This window comes from Neopelma chrysocephalum, unplaced genomic scaffold, assembly GCF_003984885.1.
Source record: "Neopelma chrysocephalum unplaced genomic scaffold, ASM398488v2 Primary Assembly neopelma1_103b, whole genome shotgun sequence".
In the NCBI taxonomy this organism is placed as follows: domain Eukaryota; kingdom Metazoa; phylum Chordata; class Aves; order Passeriformes; family Pipridae; genus Neopelma; species Neopelma chrysocephalum.
Genome location: NW_020897767.1, coordinates 28847 through 55447, shown reverse-complemented (window position 1 = coordinate 55447; position 26601 = coordinate 28847). Strand labels below are relative to the sequence as shown.

Here is a 26601-nt window from a genome sequence, read left to right as displayed (position 1 = left end):
GTTTGTTTTTTAAATTGTTTGTTGCCTTTTATCTTAAACTATGTCAAGGTCTCAAAGCCAACTGGCATTTCCTACAACTTGTTTTTGCCAATTAGAAACACTCCAAGTCTGAAGAAAACAAGAGGTGTACATATGGATATTTATGGGGCAATACAGTAATTTGCAGTTATGATTAAAAATGCAAACTTTAACCACTATTCTGTTTCTATTAGAGCAGGAATACAGTTACAGCACTGGATCATACTAAACAACCATGTAGCCTGGCATCCTGATTTCCAACAGTGGGATGGGTGCTTAGGGTATCATTTTCCTCTATTTCCTTGCACTGAAGTATTAGTCAATATTTCTTGGTTTTGGTCAGTCACTTTTATTAAAGTTTGTGAATACATCCAAGAGCAAAGTTTTAAAACTTCTTTGACAACTAGTTGCTATAATGACAGTTATTTTACTTCAATATCTTAGTTATCTGTACTTTATTTATAAAAGTCTCAGGATACAGAGATTTAAAAAAAAGTCTCAGGATATAGAAAAATATATAAAACCAAAAAATAAGTTAGCAATTATGTTCTTTTGTATTTTACTTATGTTTCCTCTCAAAAACATCCAGAACTCTCAAAACTGGGCAATCTGTGCCAGTGTTCAACCATCGGCCTCCAAGTAGAACAGTTTTTCTTAAGTTTGAAGAGGATTTCCTGTATTTCAATTTGTGCCTATTACTTCTTGTCCTACCGCTGCCATGTATACAAATGAAACTACCTACATGTACATCAAAGACACTGCTCTGCTACAGATAACTAGAGAATGAAACCGTGAAACCCTCAAGCTTTCCGAGGTTAATACTCACTTCTGCTTTTTTACGTGCTTCCATGGCTTTCATAAGCATCATATGTTGTCTTCTCCGTTCGCGTTCCTATTGAAGCAGGTAATATTAGAACGAAACTAATCCACATTTTCAAATCAGTAAAAAAGCTGAATAACAAATTTAGCATTAATAGACAAGTCACAGTAAATACTAAATATAGGACAAGAATGGCCAAGTCTGTGCATGTTTTAGTTCAGGTTTAGAAAGCAAATACAAGAACAATCAAAAGCAAAAAGGTAAAGCAATGAACATGGAGACAGTGTAAAAAAGAAGCATACAGGTTTACTTATGGTCAGTTGTGATGCTCCTTCATAAGCTGGCAGAACAAAAAGCATAATGGTTGGCTGGAACAGGTCAGTTACCTTACATCTGCTATGAGGGAACTTGCAATTTACTTCTTCAATAGCCAATTCAGCAGAAATTTTATACTGGTCTTTCTCAAACATTGCAAATACTAACATTTTTGTAACCAAGCAACAAATTAATATTCTCAGCTCTAGATCAGTTTTAATCAAGCCAGTGGTGGTGCACATACGTACACAACAACACTTGGTTTACTGATGCCTGTCCCTCAATAAATCACGGCGGTAACTTCAAACGCATTAAGGAGCACTGTTCTAGGGCATTAAGTATGGGAGTTTTGCCTTAAAAGCTGTAGAGTAAATCCTGGCCCCAGTAAAGGCTATGGGAATTTTACCATTTGATTGGGTGAGGCCAGCATTACATTCTAATGTTTCACTGTATACTTGTAACAGTATGAATTTACCACCGGCTGAAAGTTAATTTCCTCAGTATCTTACAAACTTAGGGAAGACATCATCCTGGATTCTAAAACAGGTTAATTCAAATTGTTTTTAAAATATCTGGATTCATTCCCAGTGAATGGGACAAGGCTTGCAAAAATTATACAAGTGACTACCTATTAATTTTGCATTAATCCCTGATTTTATATAGTAGTCAAATTTCTACTAGGACATCAGTAACATAGATCTCTGGTTTAAAACCTCACTTAGTTATTGCCATGTTCGATTTATACACATGTTCAACACATGTCCTTTTTTTTCCTGAACAGACAAGACAAGCAGATGTATGCAATGCACTGTGCTGTAAAGCCATGCAGCAGTATGTAATATGACAGCAGCCAGTGCTACATTTTATGCATTGCTATGACAACCATATCACAACCAAATCACAATGCGGTGTTAGATGTACAAAAATAAACATACCCATACCATATCTAGTCTATGCCTCTCCAACTCCTGGTAGAAAGAGTTGGCACAACATTATGAAACAGAAATCACAAAGTCATAAAACCACTTTATAATCCCCCAAAAGACCCCAATACCAAAGCAAAGCAACAAATCATAAGGCGAAAGAAAATCTGTGCAGGAATCAAACCCAGAAGTTTAAAAAGGGCTTATTTTGAAGATTCCACCCCACCCCCATATAGCTTAAAGTAGTAGCTCACAATTGGCATTCTGTCTGTCTGGTCAACTGAACATATACCAACCTGGTGCTTCAGAAGAACAGCCTGCTGCCTTCGCATCTCCTTCTCCTTAAAAAAGCATATTGAAAATATCTATTAAAATTTACTTACCAAATTGCACAGTTTTGCCACACAAAAACAGCACATCTGAGTTAAATTCTAACTTCCCTGCCCCCTGTGAGCTGAGCACAGTGTACACAACAGGAAGGCTGGTGAGCTGGGAGGTCCATGTGAGAACACACCAAGAATGCCAAAGCAGCTATGCAAGCACCTGTATGCACCATATTTGCCAGTATTTGTAAGAGTTCTGCAGTCTTGTATGCATACAGCCTAGAAGAGACTAGGCTTGCTGAGAAACAACAAAGTTTTTTGATACAGTGTGCTTAAAGAATACTGTGAATAATGTTACTGAACGGGCATTCTGTTGTGCAAACCAGGCATCACGTAAGCAAAACTCAAGGGAATGTCTCTGTATATTCACACGTGTGTATGTCACACATACACAAACCCCTCTGCACATGCTTCGTGCAATTATATAACCACATGTACATGTTATTGTGTGCTGTCTCTATGTACAGTTTCCTCAGCCATGAACATTCTTCCAAATTTACTGCTTTTTATACAGCAACGTATATTATGCACAATAACACAGACCTTGTTTCTGGAGCTCCTCCAAACTAACCTTAATTCGTTTTTCGGCCTCCAATAATTTGGCATTTGCTGCTTCTTCCTTCTTTTTCTTTTTTGCCTGTGCATGCAAAACAGGTCATACAACAGCACCATCACAAGTTGAGAACAATATAACTAGAAATAAAGTTATGTGCCTTTAAAAGTTAAAAATCATCATCACTTAGTGTGTACATTACAACAGATCTCTTCCTCAATGCAGCTTTCATGATGAACCAACTCCCAATTCACTTACTTCTTAAAAATTAAGCCAGAATTTCAAGTCCCACTCAAAATTGCTTCACCTGGCTATTATAAGAAAGCAGGTACACACAGAAACAATATAAATGGCAAAGAGTTACCACTAATTATTCCATCAATGAAGACTTGAAAACTAGCAATCTATCTTTGCTAGTACACTAGCAAACCCATTCCATGTATCAGTATATTCTAGCATACATACAGACACAGTATTTGACATCCACTGCACTTCATTCAGAGCAGAGCATTATACTGTTTGAACATCCTGCTACTGCAAACTTGTTCTCTAATAATGGAACAGCTCTGCTGTTCATTTTAGCACATACAAGACTTCATGTAGAAAGTCGTGAGCCTAAGTGAACATTTCCAAGATTTGGGGCATAGTTAATGTAGATTTTTTAAGAAAAATTTTTTAAGACACGTGTTTGAACTGGCCTTTGGAAATCCAGGTTGTTAGAGTTGTTGCATTTAGTTATATGCCTAACTACACATGTGACTGTTAAAATACAACATTCTTTAAAATGGCAACACAAAAATTACATTTGAGTCATTATTTCTACCTCTAAAATTTGCTGAGCTCGAAGTTCTTTCTCCATTCTGATTTGCTGGATTCTCTTGATTTTTTCCTACAAGGGTAAGAAAGTTATTTCTTTTAAAATAAAGATAAAAATATCGAGAAAGCAAATTTATTCTTACATTTGAAAAATGACCAAGTTTATACATACATACTTTTTGTTATGAAGTCTCATACCCACTGTAGTCAACTGTTTCCATAGAATTTTTACTAGCATTAAAAGATGTCTGGTATAACCCTGAAGGAACCTACTCTTAGTTATGCATAGGTGCTCATGTTCAAGTTGTCGTAGTTTTTTATTTTATTTTTTCAGAGGACAAGATTAATGGCAATGTAAACAAGCCAACAGCACTCAAATTCTAGCTGACAGTGGGGAGCTATTTAGGACTGAGACCAAATACAAACACTGAAGTGTCCAGAGAAGAAAGGGCAATGGAGCTGGGGAAGGGTCTGGGGCAGCAGGAGGGGCTGAGGGAGCTGGAGGGGCTCAGCCTGGAGAAAAGGAGGCTCAGGGGGGACCTTCTGGCTCTGCAACCCCCTGACAGGAGGGGGGAGCCGGGGGGGGTCGGGCTCTGCTCCCAGGGAACAAGGGACAGGAGGAGAGGGAACGGCCTCAGGCTGTGCCAGGGGAGGTTTAATTGGATATTAGGTGAAATTTCTTCAAGGAAAGGGTTGTCCAGCTTTGGCACAGGCTGCTCAGTGCAGTGGTAGAGTCCCAACCCTAAAGGGATTTAACAGCCGTGGTGGATTTATTGGAGTTTAGAATTTTAAGTAACATACACTGTGTGCTCTTGAACACTAGATTTAAAACATACACTTTGTTATCAGCATACTTAGTAATTTACTAAATATTTGAAGCACCTAATTCAATAATTCAAAATATAATTTAAAGGGCTCATTTAGGAATCACAGAAAGTTTACCTGCTGCTTCATTATCTTTATCTGCTCCTTTTGCTTTCGCTTTTCTTCAGCTGCCATGATAGCTAATAAACAAAAGCAAATGAATTAATATCAGCAGAACATGACAAGAGACAGGTTAATTTTTATTAATGCTTTTCAAAATAATCCGCTAACATGCACAAACTTTCACAAGTAATACTTACCTTGCTGTTTTTTTGCTTCCTTGGCAGCTCGTGCTTGTTCTTGCTTCTGAAGTTTCCTAAGTAGCTTTATTTGTGCTGCTTGCCTGGCTATTTCTGTTACAAAAAGAAAATATTAAGTCCATAAAAACAGTGCTGTCCAACAATAAAGATACAGTCCATGTTCCAGACATTTGTATGTTGTAAAGACAGAGCAAACAGTGGATTTCTTTTGCACATGCTGACTTTTACAAAATTTCACTGTCAACTACCTTTAGTGGCATCTCATGTATCAGTAACTACATCAACAGGGTAAAAACATAGTGTAAACACAGATATTTTCTACATAAAATAAAATACTATTTTTGGAAGAAAAGAATTGTCTATTAAGTGACAGAATCAGGCCAATAATGCTGCACCATTTTAAAACCATTTCCTTCTTTCTTTTTAAAGCAAAAAATCTTTTCAGAAGTACTATATCAACATTTTATTCAGAAAGATGGAATTGCTGTTTTCCTTGGAAGTCTCCCCATGTAGTTATCTAATTCTTTTTTAACAAGGCAGGGAGGGCACACTCATCTGGGTCACACCTCTCTTTCCTGTGGCTACCTAAATCTCTTATGCTAATTAGTAACCACCTGAAGCTACTCTACATGACAGTATTGCTGAAATTTGAATTAACTGCTTATGGACACACTGATAAAAGCCAGCTGTAGAAAGGATTTTCTGGAAGTTGAATTCAGCTTGCTTTTCAAAGGACTGAGGTCCAGGACCTCTCTGACAGCATCCCCCAAAATACAGCTTCTTGTGCAATGACTAAGACCCAGGCAAACATACAGAAAATCCTTGTATAGGTCAGAGGATGCTGTAGATACCAAGAGTAGTGTAAATAGGTAAATGACAACAGGGAAACCTTCACGCTTCCGTGGGGAAAGCACACAGAAGAAGCAGTTACACCTTAACTGAAACAGAATCTGTAGCTGGATATTAGAATTTATGTCATAGACAAGAACTTAAACTATGAGCTATGGAAAGGCCAAGAGATACAGAAGATCACTTGGTTTAAATTGGCACAACCCATGAGGAGGATGTGGTTAATGTTCACCATGTACCTGAAAAGGACCAGTGGGAAACACTACAAAAAACAGGGACGACAAAACAGTACACCTGTACTTCCATTCAACTAGTATGCACTGTATGGAGCAAAATTTAAGGACTTCTACAACAAGCTAAGAATCTAAAAAGAAATCAAAGAAACTAGAATTCTTGGTATCAAATGATAACTCCAAAGCAATAAGACTCTCATGCCACAGTACGAGGACAATTATCATAGAATGGTTTGGGTTGGAAGGGACCCTAAAGCTCACTTCTTCCTTTAAAACCTACACACGTTTACTCATCTCAAAAAAGCCTTCAATAAAAGTATGTACCAAGTTTCCCGAATCAAATGCTGTATACTCATTTCCTGGTGAAACACATCACTCTTCTTCAGGAAAAACATTAACTCTCTATATCCTAATACCCTGTTTGTGAAAACAGTAAGACATTTCTTACCTTGAGCCTGGAGCTTTCTCAAAAGCTTTGCATCGGCGTTGTCCAGGAATTCCGTGCTGCCGACGTTCGGCGGTCGGCCCTTGCGGCGCCTTGTCCGTGACTCCTCCCTGGAGTGCTGTCTGTCTGGGTTTGGGGGTCGTCCTCTACGCCCTTCCATCGCTCTGATCCGGGGAATGACCTCCTCTTCTTTCAGAAGACACCACTGCACACCCTTTGAATCGACACATTTCACAGAGAGGTATTACAAACACAGATTCAAAAAAAAAAAGAGAAATAATTCTAAGACACTTGAGAACACGAACAGCAAGAGACTTCCCCCCCCAGTAAGTTATAGATAGAAAATATGTGAGAGCTGTGATGTACCATTTGGGTAGGACAACGCTTTGATGATGCACAGAAGCTATATATTGAGAGGTTATCACTCAGAACTTTGTAAGTTGTACCACTATGAAAGATTTTGAAGACTATTCAGTGACATACAAAGTTATTACCTAGTAGGTATGCCATTACTATGTTATTTTTAATTATTTCTGATCAAGTCAAATTGCTCAACCCTTTTTAAAAGGTAAAATGGATTCTTATTTTGTGAACTCAAAACCAACTATTCTGCTTTCACATAATCTACTGCTCAACATGAATGAAAAAATATGTCAAGCCGAGTTGCTGTCTTTCAACTGAGTGTTTACAGAAATTCCGACACACGTAACAAGCAAATGCAGTAATGTATTTTCAAATACTGCTTTCAAGTGGTGTAGATCTCAACAACTGAGTTGAAAAAACAGACGCATTTCAATCTTAAAGTTTTAGTACAATTGAGTTCTCTCCTCATCCACTGTAAAACTATTTCTGTGCCAACTTGAAGCAATCAATGTTTGTAACTTTTAAGCATCCATGTATCTGAACTAAAAATTCATACACGGATATATTTATTCTCTAACTAAATAAAGCATGCAGCAGTACATTCCACCCTTGCTCTCACTGTTCTTACCAGAGTATTTTGTGGAATCACACAAGAAGTTACTGAAATACTTTGTTCATAAAAATACACAAGTTAATCCTCACATAGAAATAGCTTTACATTAATTGATTACTGAAAAGTAATTTATTGCCCCTACCAAGCAAAACAGCACAGTCTAGCTGATCCTGTTTGATTGAACATCAATATTTCAAAATTGTAACATCTTTTACCATTTCCTCAAGTTTTTAAGAAATGCAGGGAAAAATATGTAAGCTAAGTATCCTTTGGGACTTCTCCATAACTTGCCTTAAAAAGATCTGTAGAAGATTTCAAAAATGCCTGCTAAAGCTGGTAACTTAGAAACTCATTAAATATCAGTTCAGGAAAAATACATTTGGAATGTTTAAGTTTTCATACTTATACGTACATAAACATTAACATCAAATCTGCTGTACCATAACATAAACGATTTTTGCTTATTCTGGCAATTTGTCTTTAATTAGTTCTGCTCATTCTTCACAGTTACAAAGGTTTAACATAACTTCAGTAAAAGCATTAGTTTGCTAATGAAACATTCAGGTTTCAAGGGATTTATCAGTATCTGCAAAGATACCTTAACCTCCCAGTTAAGACCATCCCAAGAGTACATGTCACACTTGGTCTGCAGACATTTCAAAGGGCTTTGTTATTAGTTATGTTCTGAAAATGCACTGCTCAGAACCATGACCGTATCATTAATGTGTACAGCATCATGCATCACCACTAGGGACTCTTCAATCCAAAATATTTACCTCTAATACTTAACCAGAAGTTCTCTTACTATCTTTTAAGAGTATTACTCAGGTGTAACTTTGATTTCCCTGCCTGGTACTTGAATTACAATTTATCACAGGTTCAGTTTATTGAGGTAGCTTCAATACTGTACTTATTCACCTACACCAACTTCCAGTCTAGAAAATCCTATTCCATAAAACACAGATGCCAGGAGAGGGGAGGCAAAACAGGAATCAGAGGAAAGGAGAAGTAGTCGTAATTCAAGAAGTACTTTAGAACCTGCAATGGAAATCGCTCTTGCTCTGTATTTGTATGTTCTGTGGTTACTGACACTAATGATAATAATAATAATGATAATAAATACACAGAAAAGGAAGGTAAGAGGTCTACAAGATCATCAGTGCCAGAGACCATGTATTATGTGTATTACATTTTCCTAATGCCACCTAAAAGAGAAACCAGAGGCTGTCAAATGAAGGTAGTAGCAAGTTCAATAGGCAAAAGGAGCAGGTGTTTCAGGGAATGGGGAGAAGACTGTTTAATGTCCTGACAAAGGACACTGTGCATGCACAACTTTCCACAAGTGTAAGAGAGGACAAGACAAAAATAGTCCAGAACAAAGCCATTAAGAGTTAAGCAAGAGGTGACTGACCATCTACATTTTCTGCTCAGACATCTTTTAGAATCTAACTCAAAATACATTTCTATTAAAAAAAGGTACAATCTAATACTCGATGTGGATTTTCAATATTCCAAAGAAAAATATGGGGGTTGAGCCCTAATATAGGAGAATCACAGGCTTCCATAAAATCTAAGCTTAGTCACTCAAACATTAGAGAAATAATGGGAATTACACTGTGAAATGTTGTATTTTATTGTTGAAACTAATCAAAATAAGAACTGCATTCAATTTCTCACCTTTGAGCATCTACCATGTACTGCAACACTGTGCTGCAATCAGGACATTTGCCAAAAAGGCACCAGACAAGCACATGTGGAAGCAGAATCAAGCTCAAATCCTGCTACCCAAAATAATGAACAAAACCATAGGCACTTTACATGAAGCAAAAATCCACAAAAATTTCAGATTAGATTTGTGAGGAAAAATTAACAACAAACCTTTCTAAAATGAATTGCAGAACTCGGAATAGGACAAACACTCCTATCCATATTACCTAAACTCATGAGGACCCGTGTCCTCTTTAGCACCCCAAGTCACATTCACAGTAATCTTTCTAAATCACAGCAGTTTAAAGCTTCCAGGTCCTGTCACTGAATTTTCACATTTGCCACCACCACTTCGCCAAACTTCAAATGTTCTTCTAACCCTACTCTTTCATGGCCCACTTCTGCCAGATCTGCTTCTCTGTTACAGCATTTCATTGCTCTTTGAATAACCTGTAATATCTGGTTGCTTGCAAACCACGAGTAACAAACACAGGCACTATCAGAAGCAGGTAATCCACATATTTTTGGCTTGCTATAGGTAATTCTTCAATATAACTGATTTCACCTTAAGATAATTTTCTTCACATCTCATTCCATCTTAGAGTTCTCTGAAACTTACCCCATCCCTCTGGATACTGCATATCTCAAAAGGTGACAGAAATATAAAACAAAGAAAAGGAAGAATAACCACAAAAGGCTGTACAGAATAATCAAAACTACCACAAATGCAGATATAAAATTTCTGGAATTACCTCCAGATATCCATGATTGTCGCATATTAGTTTGAAGCTGGACAATTCAAAAAACTGCAGTAAAAAGGATGCAAATTCTTTTCATGAAGTATCAGTATCACATACTGTTTTACTGGGTGCGTATTATCAGCCTGAGTGCAGCTCCCATGTTTACATTATAAACTTTTCATTCATACATAAAATGTAAAGACATTTTAGCACAGCTGACACAGCTGCCCTCAGTCTCTTTTTCTAAAAAAACCTTTTCCTTTGTTTACCCAAGTCTCAGTAGAACCTAGCACAAACTCCATCAGTAGAAACTACAGTTTATGTGCAGCAACTTAACGTTCACCCTGCCAGCCTTGCCAGTAGAAATCTGCCCCTCTCACTGCCTTCACTCTCAAGTTTTATAGATCACAGTTCAACTCATGAACTAAAGGGAGAAGAAACAGATAACTAGAGAAGGGGACAACACTAATGAAGTAATATGGGCAAGAGACACAAAAAAGGTAACAGGGTAAAAAGTGAGTAGATACATTATGTTCACAGTACAAAGAATTATTTCACTCAAGCAATTCAGGTACGAAATGAAGTTCACAACTACAGGAACTTGTAACTGCTGTTTTCTGAAGGCCAAACATGAAACAAGTTTAGCAATGTTTTACCCTGTAAGCCAGGAATCAGTAAGCACCACCTAGAAGTAGCTGCTTACTATGAACTCAGTCTTTAATGCTTTCAAATTTATACCATGCAAACATTACATATTTCTACATGGTATCACAAGGACATAAGGCTTAACTAGAGCCTGAATTCAAGACTTGCTGAGAGCTAGTAACATGTTCAGAAGGCTTTTCTTTTAAAGAAGCAAATATATTCACTGACAGAAGTCCAAAAACTTTGGTGCACATCCTGAAGAAACTGCAACATGGCCAAAATACAGTAACACAGCATGGCACAAACACAGTAACACAATTTCCCTAAAATTCTAGTTTTACTTATCCTTGTGTGGTTTATCTACTCACAGTCTAACAGTTCTACCACTGTAAAGCATAGCTGGGATAGCCCTGCATTCCTTTCCGTAAGTCTCAGGATGCTCAGTCAGTATTCTTGATAAAGGACACACTGCATATAAACATGCATTTTACACATATATACAAACACACATACACATATATAAATTATGCACATGAACACATGAGAAGAGTGGGATTTAACACATACATTTAAACTACTATTGATAGAGCTTGTCCACAATAAAGGAAGACATAAAGGTTTAAGTCAGGAATATCTGCACACTAAGATAGAATAGGTAGCTCAGAGTTTCTGTACCAGCCTAATCCAGGATCAGAGCTGATCATTAAAGAGTGTGAATTCCTGCTCCCTCCAAACAAAAGCACTTGAAGGGAACAGCTTTCAACACCGCCTTGGGTCCAGCTCTCAGCGTCTCAATCTCACTACTATTAAAGAAACACGCACGAGTTTTAGAAATAATTAGCTAAAAAAAGCAAAAATTACTTCACCTACACTTAAGTTAATGCTCCTTGGATCAAAGACTTTACTTTTTAAAAAGTGGATACCTGCGGTCCATCTCTGGCTTCATAGAAGTCACCGACTCCTATTTTTGCACTGAAGCTGAAATTGTCCCTTGAGATATCCATTATTCCATTTCTGCTGAGATACTGAAAAAATCACATATTTTTCCACTTCAGCTTGTAAATAATTACAACCCAGCTTTGACGTACAGCTAACTTTGTGAGTGTAATGTTTTGCACATTCTGTCAAAGGGATATGCATTTATAAGAGTTCAAATCAGTAACAGACCGAGATACATTACGCCTCATATCACAGGAAATAAATATCGTTACTGGAGAGAAAAAAATTGCACTTTTTAATTGCAGGCATGCTTAGTAGCATTAGAACAGAGAAGTTAAAAAATGAATGTACCTTTACTACTTCAGGATACTGTCTCAGCTTCTTTCCACAAGGTGCAAAATATGCTACTTCTCCTTGAAGACGACCACCAAAGTTTCTGATTCGGGTTTCTCTTTGCCAGCTAGAGTAATATGAAATAATTGCATACAACAACACACTTTTTAAAAAGTAATTCATGTCAACTTAAGAATTTTACCAAAAAAAGAAAAGAGGAGAATGTGACTAGAGTATCACAAATCAGACAAAACCAGAAAATTTTATTATGTAGATTATCCAAACTGACTGTATATATGGATTTACTTATATCAAGCTACTTACATATTACCAGATTTTAAATGGCTTAGAACTATACTTCAGGGAGTTATCTGGAGTCTATATTGACTCAGATCTAGCAATCAGGATTAATTTCCAGTGGCAAAACTGCTAAGAGACAGGTCATGTTTGCAAAATAGCAAATTTAAGGCACAAAAATTAACACACAAAATATGTTGTCCCAGTCACTGGAAGTCAGAAATCTAAACTGTTGAAGCCCTTTCCTTATTATTCAGCCTCAAAAATTTTTCAACTGTCATTTCTTTACCAATTGACTTTTGAAGGTATTATCTTCCTTTAAGGCAAGGCAAGTACATACACAACCTACCCATATTCGAGAGGAACACGCAGCTCCCGTTCATCTGCTACTCTTCGTCTTTTTGAAATACCTGAAACAGAATTTCTGATTAACACCTAACAGAACTTACAAAATGAAAACATTCCTAAAATGTACCTTTTATGTTTGTATCCCCAAAACAAAAGATAAATAATTTGTTTCATTCTAGGTATTATGTACCTCAACTACCAAGAAAAATCACTGCAGTTGATCTCCTTTTGAAATACATTTTCCTCTAAGTTTCCTGTAACCTCTTTCTCTGGAACTGTAAACAGAAAAACCTAACTGTTCTATACTTAACGACTCGCTTTGCTTGGTGCTGTCATGTATTGCTAAAATAATTCCTTGCACACCTCTTTTTCTAGACTAGACTATACATGATTTTTTTCAGTACAGAAGATGCAAATGAAAACACTCTAAAGATCCATACATTCTAATAGGTTCAGTCTTCTTAGAGTACTGTGTATAGACAACAGTCACCTGCCAAATGCAGAAAATTTTCAGGACTATTTCAGCTTTTCCAAGTACAAACAGATGTGTTTGGTGCTAGTGAAGAGACTGAATCAATAATATCACAGGGACAATTACCAAATGCGGGGTTTTTAGTGTGAGTCAAAGGCTGGTCCTTTTCTCAGGCCTCTCAGACAGCTGTAGGACATGAACTATGTACACAGAACAACTTCTGTAAGAAGCACTTCTCAAAAAGATAGTTTGGACCTTGTGTCAAAAATGTGCCCCATCTCTCCCCTGGGAATGGATCTGAGTGAGTTCCATTATCAAACTGAAGCCCTGGTTCCAAGCTCCTACAGCCGGGAGTGTCACACCAGGCCAGGGCACAGCTCCCAGGTGAGATGCCAGCAGCTACTTCCAGGTAGTGCAAAGAGTGCTCTAGATAAGCACTGAGGAGCTGCCTGTGCTTGGGTGCCAAGCTTTAGGCACAGGTCTGCACTCAACCTCCCCCACCTGAATATTGTGTTACTGCAAACGGTCCCAGGGGAGGGAGGGAGGGACAGAGGGAGGCTTCTCTTCCGAACACAAGTGACATAAAAATGAGCTGTCCAATGCACAACAACACGGCAAAGAGATCACAAGACCTCTTCAATGACTGACCAACTCTAGGTAAAATGGACACAAACATATTTTGGTGTGTTATGGTGATTCTTATTAGGTGATTCTTAGGTGTAGTACTGTTACATCTAAAACAAGGACACAAAACTAATTTTTTCTACCTCCCACCCCTGTAAACAGACAAAAATCTGCTATCAGTCTTTTCAAAGCATCATAAATTAACACAGATCCCTGAACTTTGTAAGTTAACAATTTGGACTACTCCTAATCCATGGGAAATCTTTTACAGACTGTACAATTAACAGGCCTGTTTCTGGGGAAAATATGAAGTAGATCAGATTACAGTGCTTCAAATCTAATGCCCTTGATGACATGGAATGAAATTCCTATTCCACCCAATCCAAACATAAAAACCCATTTATAAGCGCATGTCCTCATTTAAAAATCTACTTATATGCATGTTGATTAAACATCAAGTTTCTAATTCATGCAATTTCATTGTTACCATGCAAATTAACAAGTGTGACTTCCAAAAATGCATTCTTTACTGTAGTTATAGTAATTAGTAAATCTTACAAATTAGTCACCAAAGAATTTTAAACACTAGGTAACATCAGGCAAATGCTATATGTACTTTTTGTGAACCTTTCAAAAATAAGTCCTTGCAAAAAACCATAAATTCTACTGAGAATTTTTAAATAATAATGAATAAAGTTATACTCTTAACAAAATTTGTCAAGGGAGGGGCAAAACCAGAAGATTCAGAATGCCTCCTCTAATGCCCAGAAATTAGAAATAAGTAAGAATAACTAGTTTAGAATAAAACGGTAAATAACAAAGACTAAATAACAAAGAGTTTTAATGTAATAAATATTGACTCTGGCTATTTCATCTTACCTTCTGTCAAATAATTACATGAGCTAAAACGTCCTGGTCTAAGTGTAATGTTCTAGTCTGGAGAACCTGCAATTCTGCTGGCTCACTTTAATGTCTGCTACAAACACCCATGAAACAATCACGGAGTCACTCAACTGAGCTGAGGTTGGAAGGGACAAAGTGTCAAAAGACACTTGGTTCAACCTTTCATGGGAAAGGGAGCCTGGCTGAGACCATCTTGTCCCCTGACCAACTGGCACCTGAAAATATCCAGTGAGGGGGGCCTCTGACACATCCCTGGGGAGGCTGTTCACCGAGTTATTGTTCTTATGGTAAAAACCTTCCTTCTTGAGGTATCACTTGATACCAGCACCTGGACTACTATTGTAACTCCTTTTACAACACATGCACCTCAGCTGATACAGGTACTATAAGAGAAGACATGGAGATACCACAGTGGGCACTTGGCGGGAGGGCGGCGGGCGCTGTCCCGAGGAACACCGCCGGCTGCGACTCGGGACACAAGGCAGCTGGAGCCGAGCTGGGGGACTTTGCTACTTGGAGATTGAGCGGGGTGGAATGAGCTGCAAGACCAATGGAAGAGCTCTTCACAGAGGATGACGTTTTATTCAGTTTCAGCGGAGTTTTTTCTCCCTCAGTGTCTGTATCCGATTCATCTTGGTCTTTATCATCCTCATCATCTTCCTCCTCAGACCCTTCTGTATCTGACTCAGAATTACTGTCAGACTCTGTTTGAAAAAAAGTGTGGCAAAAGGCACATTATGACTTGATAACTACTGGAAAGTACATTAAAGTTCTAACACTTGAAAAGTCATTTGTCTTATTATATATGTTTTTAATAACACCTCCTGAGTATAAATAGAAGGTTATAATTAACTACCTAAACTTTAAAATTACTATAACTATGACAGCATAAAGTAATTCTGCATAATAATGCACTGTTCTTTTGAATGGGAAGAGATGAGTGACAGAAGCTGCAGTGTTTTAAGAGACTGTTCACCCTAGAATGAGCTATAGCTCAATCAGTCTGTTAGCCAGGCAATAGCTGGGCACTGTCCCAAGAAGGGCATTTCACAGGGTGTGAAATCCATCGTGAAGAGGAAGAAAACAACAGAACTGGGTACAGGCTGAGAGGTGTCTGAATTGGAAGTACAGCGATCTGGGCAAAGGAAGAGTTACAATCAAGGATACACAGGGTAAGGAACTAAAGATGGGCTACAGCTGTGAGAGAAAAAGATTTGTACAGGGTATGTGGATGAGAGGGAAAGAGAATAATGAAGGTGGAGACTGGACCCAAGGGATATCAGCTCACAGGGGAGAAAGGAGTAACTGTGAATACAATCAACTCCTTAATAAAAACAGTCCTTGCTCTTGCTTAAGAGCCTTTAAAATAATAGTCTGGACTGCAGCCCTTAGAACTGTCCAAATTCTTGCTCATGGACTACTGTGCTCCTGAATGAGGCATAGAAACACGCTTTTCTTGCCACTCTCGACAATTTGAAGGCCTTTGTTTAGTCCCTCTCTGGTTAGGGAAGCCTGTTTTGCAGCTAGGCTCTGCCTGCCAGAATCATTAACCACCAATCAGACAATCTCCATCCCATTCTGAGCACCTTGTCACATCAGCAGGACACGAGCTACAGGCCAGATGACTGATGTTGAAGGCAGGACTCTGACAGCCTTTCCAGAAGGCTGTGGAGCCACCTTACTAGGACAGCTGACCAAGTATCAAAACACTCCAAACATGATTTTGGGTGTGATATAATGGGGATGGGGAGATGTGCTCATTTCAAGGATATATGTAGGACAGTGTGGGCCATGATGGCCCAATATTTCCTACCCCTATTTTAAAATATGGTGGGAAATGCATGTTTTCAAAACTCAAAAAATAAACTTTCTGCTTTTCCTATTAAAAAGGTTAAACCACCTGATTGGCTATCATCAGAATCATCATCTTCGTCGTCCTCATCTTCATCTTCATCATCGTCGTCATCATCATTTGAGTCGTCAGAGTCTTTACTGCTGGGGGCATCTGAGTCTACCCCTCTGAACTGCTCCACCACCAGTTTTGCAGAGTGGAGGCGGTGTTGTGGTTTTACTGCATTTACTGCATTATTGCTGACTGGTTTATCCTTTCCTGAACCAGGTAACACAGGAGAGGTAGAGGGCATAACAGGTGTCCGGTTACCAGCTGGTTTTTTCCCACATGCACTCAAGTTTACTGGCAAAGAAAAGGGGGCACTACTGGAAATGGCTACACTTTCATTGCTCTTGGTCTGGGGTTTCGGTTTCGTAGTGAGTGCAAGAGGAGCCTCCTGGATGACGCTCTGAATAACTCCATTGGGTTGGTGATTACCTAAAAGTGCATTTGTCAGGAATGGGTTAGAATGGTTGTTTTCCAAGGATGTCAGTTTTTGATGAGCTGGTGAACTTGATGTTGATTTGGGGCTTGACAAAGCTGCGATAACCTTCTTCAGGTTCTTAGATGATTCCTGTTTCTTTAGCTGTGCTGCTGGGAATGTCTGTTTATATTGTTCCTAAAGAAATAAGAAGACAGGAATAAAATGTGGAGGTGTTTGTTTGGTTTTCTTTAGTATTCAGGCAGGTGAACACTAGGAAATGGTAAACATCTGCTAAGCTATTTTCAGTACGTCAAAAGCAGGCTACCACGGAAGAGATGAGTAACCACAAGTTACACAAATCTTGCATGATTTTCACTGTAAATCAAGTAGGAAAAGACAAATTGAAATCAAGACTAAGTTGATCCAAATTATGTAGGGAATATTTCTCACATGCTATATTGCTCTAGACAGTGACTTTCATAAAAATATTAAGTCCCTTGAAAATAGTAATTTTTAGAAAGAGACTACTCTTATGTACCAGCATAGAAAAACCCCCACTTACAACTTATTTCTGTATATAATAGTATCATTAGTGAATGTAAAACTACCTTTAATAATTTTTTCATTTAGAAGCGCAAGGTAATGCATTTTTAAACACTAATGGCCACAATACTAGCAGAAAGCTAACAGAAGACTCTTGGCATAGAAAAATTTTATTAAAAAAATAAACAGGGGTGGGGGGAAGGCATTAGTCATAAGTGCTGTGATATACTAATTTTTTAACTGAAAATGTAGTTCTTTAAGGTTTGCCAGGTAAAACTTAATCAGTAGTGGCTCAGAAATGCATGTAAAGCTTACACTGTCTTTAGTCTAAAGAATCTTACAAAGAAAAAAACCCCACATGATCTTTGATGGAAAACATAGTAAAATGTATATTTTCAATCAATTTTTAAAAATAAAGTCAAGCATAATACATTCTTGAACTCACTAGCATTTAAAACTGAATCTGAAATTATGAAAACCTCCAAAATAAATATTCACACAATGCATACCTCCAGTACATCTTTTAGAGAAATCAAACCACTAAATGAGGATCACCAGCTAAAGAGCACCTGGGATACTGGAAGGTGTCTCTGCCCATGGCAGGGGATGGGACTGGATGGTCTTTAAGCATCTTCAAACCCAAACCCAAGCTGGGATTCTAAGAAATCTATGGAAATAGCCCTACTGATTTTTTATAGCTATCAGTGTGTAAATATCTGTCTTTAAAGAGCAAACAAAACTCAAGGTTACATGGAACATTTTTTTAAGAAAGGCTTTCAGCTTCTTTTTTTTAAATCATAATTAAAATAGGTAATTTTAATTACTTTGACTTAAAACTATCCAACTTGAAATGAAGTGAAGCTGCGCTTACAATACTAGATATGTGAAGCATTCAATCAACATTCTCACTGAAACTAGAAGCACAAGAAAAATATCCAGGCCACACAATTTATCCATGAGTACTTTTCTTATTTTGATACTGATTTTAGCTGCACATTGTCCTTAAGAGATCCATGACCCACACAATCTAATTCATTTACACCATTCAGAAATCCAGATTAACTTCAAAAGCACATAAAAACTTCATTATGAAAAAATATACACTTATAATTTTAACACATTGTATTTAAAAGAGCTTGACAGCACAATGTTCCATCTTGTTAAGCAAGTAACAGAGATCACAAATAATCAAAACATTCACTCACCCGTTTTGATCTGACATCGCTGGTCAAAGAGAGAGATTCTTCAGAGGTATTTTTATTCCCTGCTTTGAGTAGATCAGGGGAAGGAACTATGAGTTTTAAATAGGTTTCCTTTTTGGCTTGATGTACCAAAGACAAAGGTTTCACATTAGGAACCAATCCTGTAGACTGTATTACACTTGTGTGTTTGTTCACAGATTCCTCCTTTGCCTGAGAGCTTTGGAAAATAAATGGAAGCTGCTGTGACAAAACCTGAGGCTGCTTCTGCTGGGACTGGAATGATGAGTGAGTCTGGGAATCAGACACAAGAGGTATCTGCTGGTGTGTTCTTTTTTCTTGAGACTTTTCATGTGTTTTTTGTCCGTCAGTTTTCGTATCTGTTACACCACTATGCATTAGCACCTGCAAAATATGTATTTTTGACTGTTCCTTATGGAAGTTAAAAATCCTTTGATAAAAACAACGCATATGATCAGCCTCCATGAAACAATTATACTATTCTAGGCAGAGAATCAACAATAATAATTTTTAAATCAGTCTTGTAATATATTTATTGTTCAGTTGGGTTTTCCCCCCCCACAGTTTCAGCATGTGCAGACAGTGCTTACTAGAAAAGGAGTACTAAACCATGGTTGTTCTTAAATGTATTTTTGACTGTAAACCTAACAGGATAGAAAAAAATTGAAATCTTCTCGTTCTGCTGCCTACCAGGGAAAGTAACCAATCTAGTAGGAAAAAAGCAACTGCTGAAGCAATATCCATAAAGATATATTTCCAATGCAATACTAGCACACAGTACTTAATTTTTTTGTATTTCCTATTTTACAACAAACATAAGAGTCTATCAACTCTTAAACTCCTAGCCCATAAAGAACAGCAATACGCAGACATGTTCACACATAAAGGAAGCAAAAAAAACCATGAACAGAAAACTCTGAAGCAAACCTAAAAAGAGCATTCTTAGCATTTATTAACGTGCAGTTAAATATTGTTGGCTATTTTTTCACAGACGGGAACAGGTCAGTTTGTCACAAACAGCCTGCAGTGACAGGACTGTGAGCAGCAGGGTGGGGTGTTATACCTACCTTGTTCTTGCTTTTGTGGTGTGCTTCGTTTTCAGAATCAGATTCATCATCTTCACTCTCTTCAGCACTCTGGTCCTCCTCCTCCTCTTCATCCTCCTCTAGGTCATCCGAGTCACTGCTACTTATGCCTTCACTTGAGGTGTCTGAAGAGGAGCCCGAATCACTGTCACTGTTACTAGAGCTTTCCATTGCTTTTTTTCTAGGCTTCTACCAGAAAGATGAATTCTCTGTTAATGGTTCAGCTTTGTTACATAATCTTATTATTACACATAATCTTTGGAACAAAGAACAGTGAGACTTTGGAGTACAGTGATCTGCTGTCCTTAAAAGAGAAAGCGTTTCACAAGATGATGAAGATTAAAAACTGGTCACAAAGTTCCACTGCAATATTCTTCTGACCACACGCAGTTGGCATCACTACATTTCAAAGCAATACATCAAATTAAGGCCTAGTCACGGATAGTATATGAGAGCAACACAATGACATCTGTCTCCAACACTCTTATGCTCAACAGACACACCATGATACGCCACAAATATACTGTGATGAGTGAGGATCCCACACAGTGGTAAAGGCACTTTTTAGACAGATTTTGGTTTATCACTGTTACGTATAACCCTTTTAATGATCACATACACGCACAAGAAAAAAGAAACTGGATGAGAACTTATAACTACAACTTTGATGATCAATGCTTCTATCAACTGAGAAGTTGTTTTTCAAACACTACAGGCAAAACTATTCACAGAATACAAGTTACCATCAGACTGCACTTGAGGATTCCCCAAGATGGTAGGATAACAGGACTAGAATTCAATTCAGGAAGAAAACATTGCACAAAAAGTAACTCTTTAGATTTTCATCAACTGAAAAAAGCCTTCTTTAAAAAAAAAACCAAACTAAAAATTTATTTTTACATTTTTTTAGATACCATCCTCAAAAAAAACCTACAACTAAGGAGATGATCGAGGAAGTCAGAAGATGAATACTAAAAAACCAAAATCCTAAAGAAAGGAACATTTAGAGAAGTATAGATAAAATGTTTTAAAATAAACCATACCTTTTAGAAGAAGAGGCAAGAGCTGTTATATTTGAAATTTAGAAATGTAACATCATTTGTACAAAGCCCAGCAAAAAATACTCCCATATGCCCCCTTACTTATTCCTCTGACTTCAATTCCTGCCATGGCTTCATTCTAGCACACTGAAATAAAAATACAGATTTTCTGGGGAGGAATGGTGGTGGAGTGCGTTAATCCTCCTCATGATGGAATTCTCATTTAGAGTATTTTCTGTGTTTTCATTGGAAAGCTTGTTCAAATCATTACATTTACAAATACCAATTACCTCTAAGTTTCAGAGGAAAGAAGTTACAAATATCAGCATTACAAATGTTGACTAAGACTAGGAACAACCACCTCCACTTCAGTATTAGAAAATTTACAAATAGAACTTAGGAAACAAAACCATTGAGAACCTGAAACTTATCTGCACCAGACAGAAAACTTAAATGTTAAGATACAGAACAAAACACTCTCAAGAAAGCTACTTGGCATCTAGTCCATTCACTTACAGCAACTCAGTATTTAATCAAGTGAAACTGGAGTCTAAAAACAGTGCCCACATCAAAAGAAAGTCTATCAATAATACACAATTTACACTTCAAGACAAATGGTTGCACAAAGGAGAAGACAGCAATGCTGACAAGCATGTTGACTGAAATTTAAAAAGAAAAAAAAAATAAAAACAGGCAAAGAGAGGAAGAACCCAAAACATTTTGCGCTCAGAAAGAACGTTTAAAAATGCTACTGTTTGCAGAACACTTATGTCAATTTTTGTCCGAATCTTCAGTTTCTTTCTGTGTATTTACCTTATCTTTGATTTTGTCAGCCCTGGTGTCCAGAAGCTGAACTTTGCTTTGCTCCTGGTTGTATTTGCGCCCTCCTGCTCCTGAGGTCACAGCTTTCCCTTGTCCTGCTGACGTTGCAATGCTCGTGGAGAGCACAGACGTGCTGACAGCAGACACTGCAGTGGTACTGCTCCCATTCAGTGATCCATTCACACCTGAAGATGACAGATTTACAAAGTGACACTTCAAACAAATCTGAAGTAGCAGATACTTTCTTTGAGATGCTCCAGTCACACTAACCTAGCTTCCATAAACACATAACAACATACTAGACTACTTACAGGTTACTCCCCACATATACCAAAAATTTGTTATCCAAGTGTCACTTCAATTTGGAGTTAATTTAGTTTAAACATACAGAACACCCAAGATTTAAAGGACAAACACAATTAATGCTGTAAGGGATGCGGGGTGGGGGGAGAGGGGAGAAAAAAAATCTGAAATTGTCCATTTTCAAGTCATAGAATCATAGAATATGCTGAGTTGGAAGGGACCAGTCAGGATCATCAAGTCCAACTCCTGACTCCACATAGGACAACTTAAAAGTTAAACCACAGATCTAGGAGCTCTGTCCAAATGACCCTGTTCACCCTCTCTGTGAACATTTTCCACGTGAACTCTCCACCGCAGCTTTACACCATTTCGTGTCCTCTCACCAGACACCTGAGAGCTGAGACCCAGCACCTCCTTCTCCACCCCTATCCTGAGGAACCACAGACAGCAATGAGGTCATCCTCAGCCTCCTCTCCTCTAAGCTGAGCAGATCTAGTATCAAACACCAAACCACTGTATCTCACATCTTCCAAAGGCGTGCAATACCACATAAATACTGAAGTGCAAGAACATGCTGTCCTGGGGCTCTTTTCAGCAATACCCTGCAGCCACAGCAATCCCTCCCTCCATGCTCCCCACAAACAAGGCCTGGTGCCTACTTCAGATGTGTACAGGAACAGAAGTCACTCTGCAAGGCCTCTCAAAGAAACTGCAAACTTTATAAGAAAACCTTTCCCTACTACTCAGTCCCAGACACAGTATCTAAGGAAGAAGAGGGAGGGAAATATTAGCAAAAGAATATTCTGTTATTGAAAGCTCACACCTGTATGTCTCATGCTTAGCTAACAGGATCAATTTTTACAGAACTGTTTACAAATGGGAAGAATGATCAAAGGTAAAGCTCAAATTCCAAATTCTGCATGTGCAGAAGTTCAACATGATTATTCCCTCCACAACTGCAGCCATTACCTTTGTCTGTACTGCTCCGACTACTTTTTCCCGTAGTTCTTGAGTGGAATGAAGCAGGATCATGATTCTGTGCAGCAGGTGCAAACAGTGGTGGAATTCCCAAGAGTGGTGGGAAAAAAGCTGCCCCGGGACGAGAGTGCGTGTCTGCTGTTCGCCACCACTCTGCACCACAAAGGAAACGAAAACAAACTTCAGTTGTTTAAACTGTGTATTGCAATATTTCAGTAAGTATATTGCATATACATATATATACATATATATAATATGTGATATATATATATACATGCATTCATTTGGATATCAAGAGAGATAGAGAGCAAGCAAGTAGATTTATTAAATCTAGAGGTAAAACAAAACAGTTTGGAACTTCTCAAATGACACACATTTCCCACAACAACTCTGGTCTTAAGGCATTAAAGTCAGCAGCTTTATTTAAATGCATTCTGAAAATAAATACAAGAGAGAAAAAAACAACACAGCTAGATGAACTGGATTGTAAAAATTACAGGTAAAACCTAAGCATAGGTGGAGCTGTGCATACCTTAAACAGTAAGGAGAGTGAATCTAATGCAGAAAGGAAAAAAAGTGAAAAGGAAAAAGAAAAGAGGAAGTGACCAGAAAGAAGTAAAGAGAGTTTATTTGAGCTGCTGCACACCTGGAAGGTTGGGTGGGAAAGGACAGAACAGAAGAGAGCAAGCACAGTACAGCAAGTCAGCACATGTTCATAACTTAGGACAAGGCAAGAATTTATAATAACATAGATGAGAGACAAAAAACAAAGGACCAGAAATTCTATAATCCTGATAAAGGAAACTCCTGTGGAGTTCCACAGTTAAACTTCAATTTTTAAGATAGCCTGAACACGGGGATGGAAGACAAAGCATGGAATTCCCAGATATAAAGGCATACATAACCAGAACAGACCAGTTGCTAATGGAAAGGAAAAGCAGGAAAAGACTGACATCAAAGAACAGTAAGTTCATTTGTGCCATACGTTAATACCAACAGCAGTGCAGCAAAAAAGAGAGCATAAGACCAAACATTCCCTGTTTACCAAGAGACTCACATAAGACTCACATTATCAACAAAGACTCTTGCAAACTGACCACGCTTCTGGTGGACTCTTACACAAAAACCATTACTTGATCTTGCTTGTTAATCCTACTTCTCCTTCTAGACATTTGAAATGTTATTACTGTGTTAGTGTATATAATTCTGGAACGGTGTCCTGACTGCAGTACCTCATCATGCTGGGTGTTCAGAACACAAGGGTACTCACTAGGAATTTATTTATTAGCAACTACAAAGTAACATAATGGAAATATTACATACACAGTGCAGGGAAATTCCTCTTACTGATTTCAAATTTCTGGTTCACGTGCTTTTTTTTCCTTCCTCCAAAGCACGAATTCATTTGCCCTTAACTGCACTGATGCTAACTATGGCAGGTGATGTGTACAGTATTTCCTTATACTTTTGACCTGAGTTTGAATGCATTGTATTTCAGTTGTACATTTGCTGAACGTAGTTCAAATGTCTTAAACATCAGCTTGTAAATTATCACCAAAAAAAACCCCAAAATCCACCACAACCAACCCAAACCTCATTTCTGTATTTTCTTCCACAATGCTTCCCTCTCACAGAACACAGTGGTGATTCTTAATGATGCTGATGAGCAACACTGCATTGCAAGGTTTCATAATACTTTGAAGACATTTAAAACATCTTTTGAGATTGTTCACCATCTTTCTTCATCATACAAAAAAAAAGAGTTGATAACTTTACACTACATTACACATTACTATGGCCTTATAAAAAGATGCATTGTGTGCTACCTAAGCCATTATCTAATGTGTCCAGAAAAGAGAAGCCATCCATTTTTAAATACACATTTAAAAACATGGAAAAAATAAAACAAAGAAAAAATGGAAACAAAGTCTTGTAATAATAAACTGAACTGTAATGGCATTTTCCCACTTTCTGACTGGATGAAAACACTAACAGTCTGTTTAGCAATTAATTCTATTAGTTCCTTAATTTTTCCTATTAAATTTGCTCTTCAGGTTACTAACTTACCTCAGACATGCTCCACATAACTAAGACTCATATTAAACCTCACTCCTTAACATTCTTGCCTTACTTCAAATAGGTTAAATATTTTTGAGCTCAGCTTTTGAAATTCTACTGGCCACTGCACAGATAATGACTGAAAGCGTTACTCCAAAGGGCAACGTACATTTCAACAATGCCAGTCTCTTAGTAACAAGGAATGATAACTGTGAATGCCTTTGTTAATATTAATGAACTTCATGGTGCAATACAAGCTTTTCAAAAGAGCTAAAAAGGAATAAATACTTAAATAAACACAAAGCATCAATGTGCCAACCAGCAGAAATACAAAAATAATGTGGTATTTAAGGGAATTCCACCTTACACAGCAAATCTGAGAACTGCTTGGGGTGACAGAAAGTACTGTGTATTTTCCTCCTCTCTCTGTTGTCTTTCAATCATTACAGTGGTAGCAAAGTTTGTGTTCTACATGCCTTCCAACACCAGTGAGTCTTCCTAACTCCCTGTATGCATGATTCCAAACTACTTATGTGAGTGATTTCCTAGTACTGGTCTCTCAGTGTACAAAGCTGTAAAGCATGGAAAAGGCTGGAAATGGTTTATACATACATAAGTAACATGATCCAGTCCAACACTGGTTTGAAAAACAAAAGCCTTCATACAAATAGAGAAACATCAAAAATCTCTTCATTTAAATGAAAAGCACTGCATATCTCAGTAAAGCACCTCAAAACCACAAAGCATTTTAATAAACTCCAAATATGCTCTCACAGAACCAAACACACAAGGACTCATTCTTCAACTTTCCTAAAAGATGCTAGACTTGTACTAATTTGCTAAAAACAAAAAAAAAAAGAAAGAAATTTTAGAAAGGGATTGACAAAACTGCACACTACTGAGAAAGCTGATATATAATTTAGGCACAAACACTGCAGATGATTTACTCTGAGGAGGTAAGAATATAATGAATATACACAGAGCACAGACCCCCTAAGCTGCATTTTAAAAAGTATCCATAACATGGCAACTCTTATAGACACAAACCACTGAACTATGGTTCTCATATGAGAAAAAGCTGTTGATTTATATTCTTTCAAAGTTGCTAACATTCTTGTGAGGGTGAATTTAAACCTCTTTCCCGAGTCAATTTACTTTTCCAATGTGTCTTCTTATTTCCAGCAATGGGTGAACAAGAAGAAAGCAAGTTAAGTTCCTGTTTACTTGATTAGAATGCTTTAATTATTCAGCAACTAGTCTGTATTAACTAATTAAACTAACAGTATGTGATATATTCCATAATGGTTTCACACAGGTGCTTTGTCTTTTTGACCTGGGAATATGCCAAAATAATTTATTTGTAGTCTAATCTCCCTGGCAGAGCATAAAGACTCCCTGTCCTAACTCACCATGTACTGTGGGGACCTGACAGAATATGTAATCAAATTTATTGCAGAAACTACTTAGTAGACTATTGATTGCTGCAAAGAAAATAAAGAGATAAACTGGAATTAAAAGAACCTCTCTAATCTAATGCATAGATTAAGATGCCTTTACCTTCTCTTAGTAAGAATAATTGCTCATTCTTAAAAAATTATTTTATTAGATACTAGAGAAATGCATTTTTAAATTTTAAGATAATTTAATTATCAGATTGAGATTGACAGACATTCATGGGGGTTTTTTAAATATCACAGAAGTGAAGAACACCTCAGTTTAGGAACAGGCTAAAATATTAGTCTACCTTGGCTACAGAGTAGCTTGTACATTCAGG

The 26601-nt window shown here is 37.6% G+C and overlaps 1 protein-coding gene across 12 annotated transcripts in view; it reads right to left on the bottom strand.

Moving 5' to 3' along the window:
• Positions 1-26601, bottom strand: part of BAZ2B (bromodomain adjacent to zinc finger domain 2B) — a 65287-nt gene that overhangs the window by 24100 nt on the left and 14586 nt on the right. For 3 of the 12 annotated variants that reach the window (XM_027695797.1, XM_027695804.1, XM_027695798.1), the window contains exons 3-19: positions 22761-22922; positions 21480-21673; positions 19609-19815; positions 18527-18925; positions 16364-16973; positions 14871-15167; positions 12466-12526; positions 11838-11946; positions 11471-11572; positions 6483-6693; positions 4953-5045; positions 4771-4832; positions 3836-3901; positions 3031-3096; positions 2373-2417; positions 2089-2121; positions 845-910 (exon numbers count right to left, since the gene is read on the bottom strand). In XM_027695797.1, coding sequence (XP_027551598.1) covers positions 845-910; positions 2089-2121; positions 2373-2417; positions 3031-3096; positions 3836-3901; positions 4771-4832; positions 4953-5045; positions 6483-6693; positions 11471-11572; positions 11838-11946; positions 12466-12526; positions 14871-15167; positions 16364-16973; positions 18527-18925; positions 19609-19815; positions 21480-21673; positions 22761-22922 — 2783 coding nt within the window. The remainder of the gene's footprint in view (positions 1-844; positions 911-2088; positions 2122-2372; positions 2418-3030; positions 3097-3835; positions 3902-4770; positions 4833-4952; positions 5046-6482; positions 6694-11470; positions 11573-11837; positions 11947-12465; positions 12527-14870; positions 15168-16363; positions 16974-18526; positions 18926-19608; positions 19816-21479; positions 21674-22760; positions 22923-26601) is intronic. The other 9 variants (XM_027695799.1, XM_027695801.1, XM_027695802.1 and 6 more) reach the window with 6 other exon arrangements.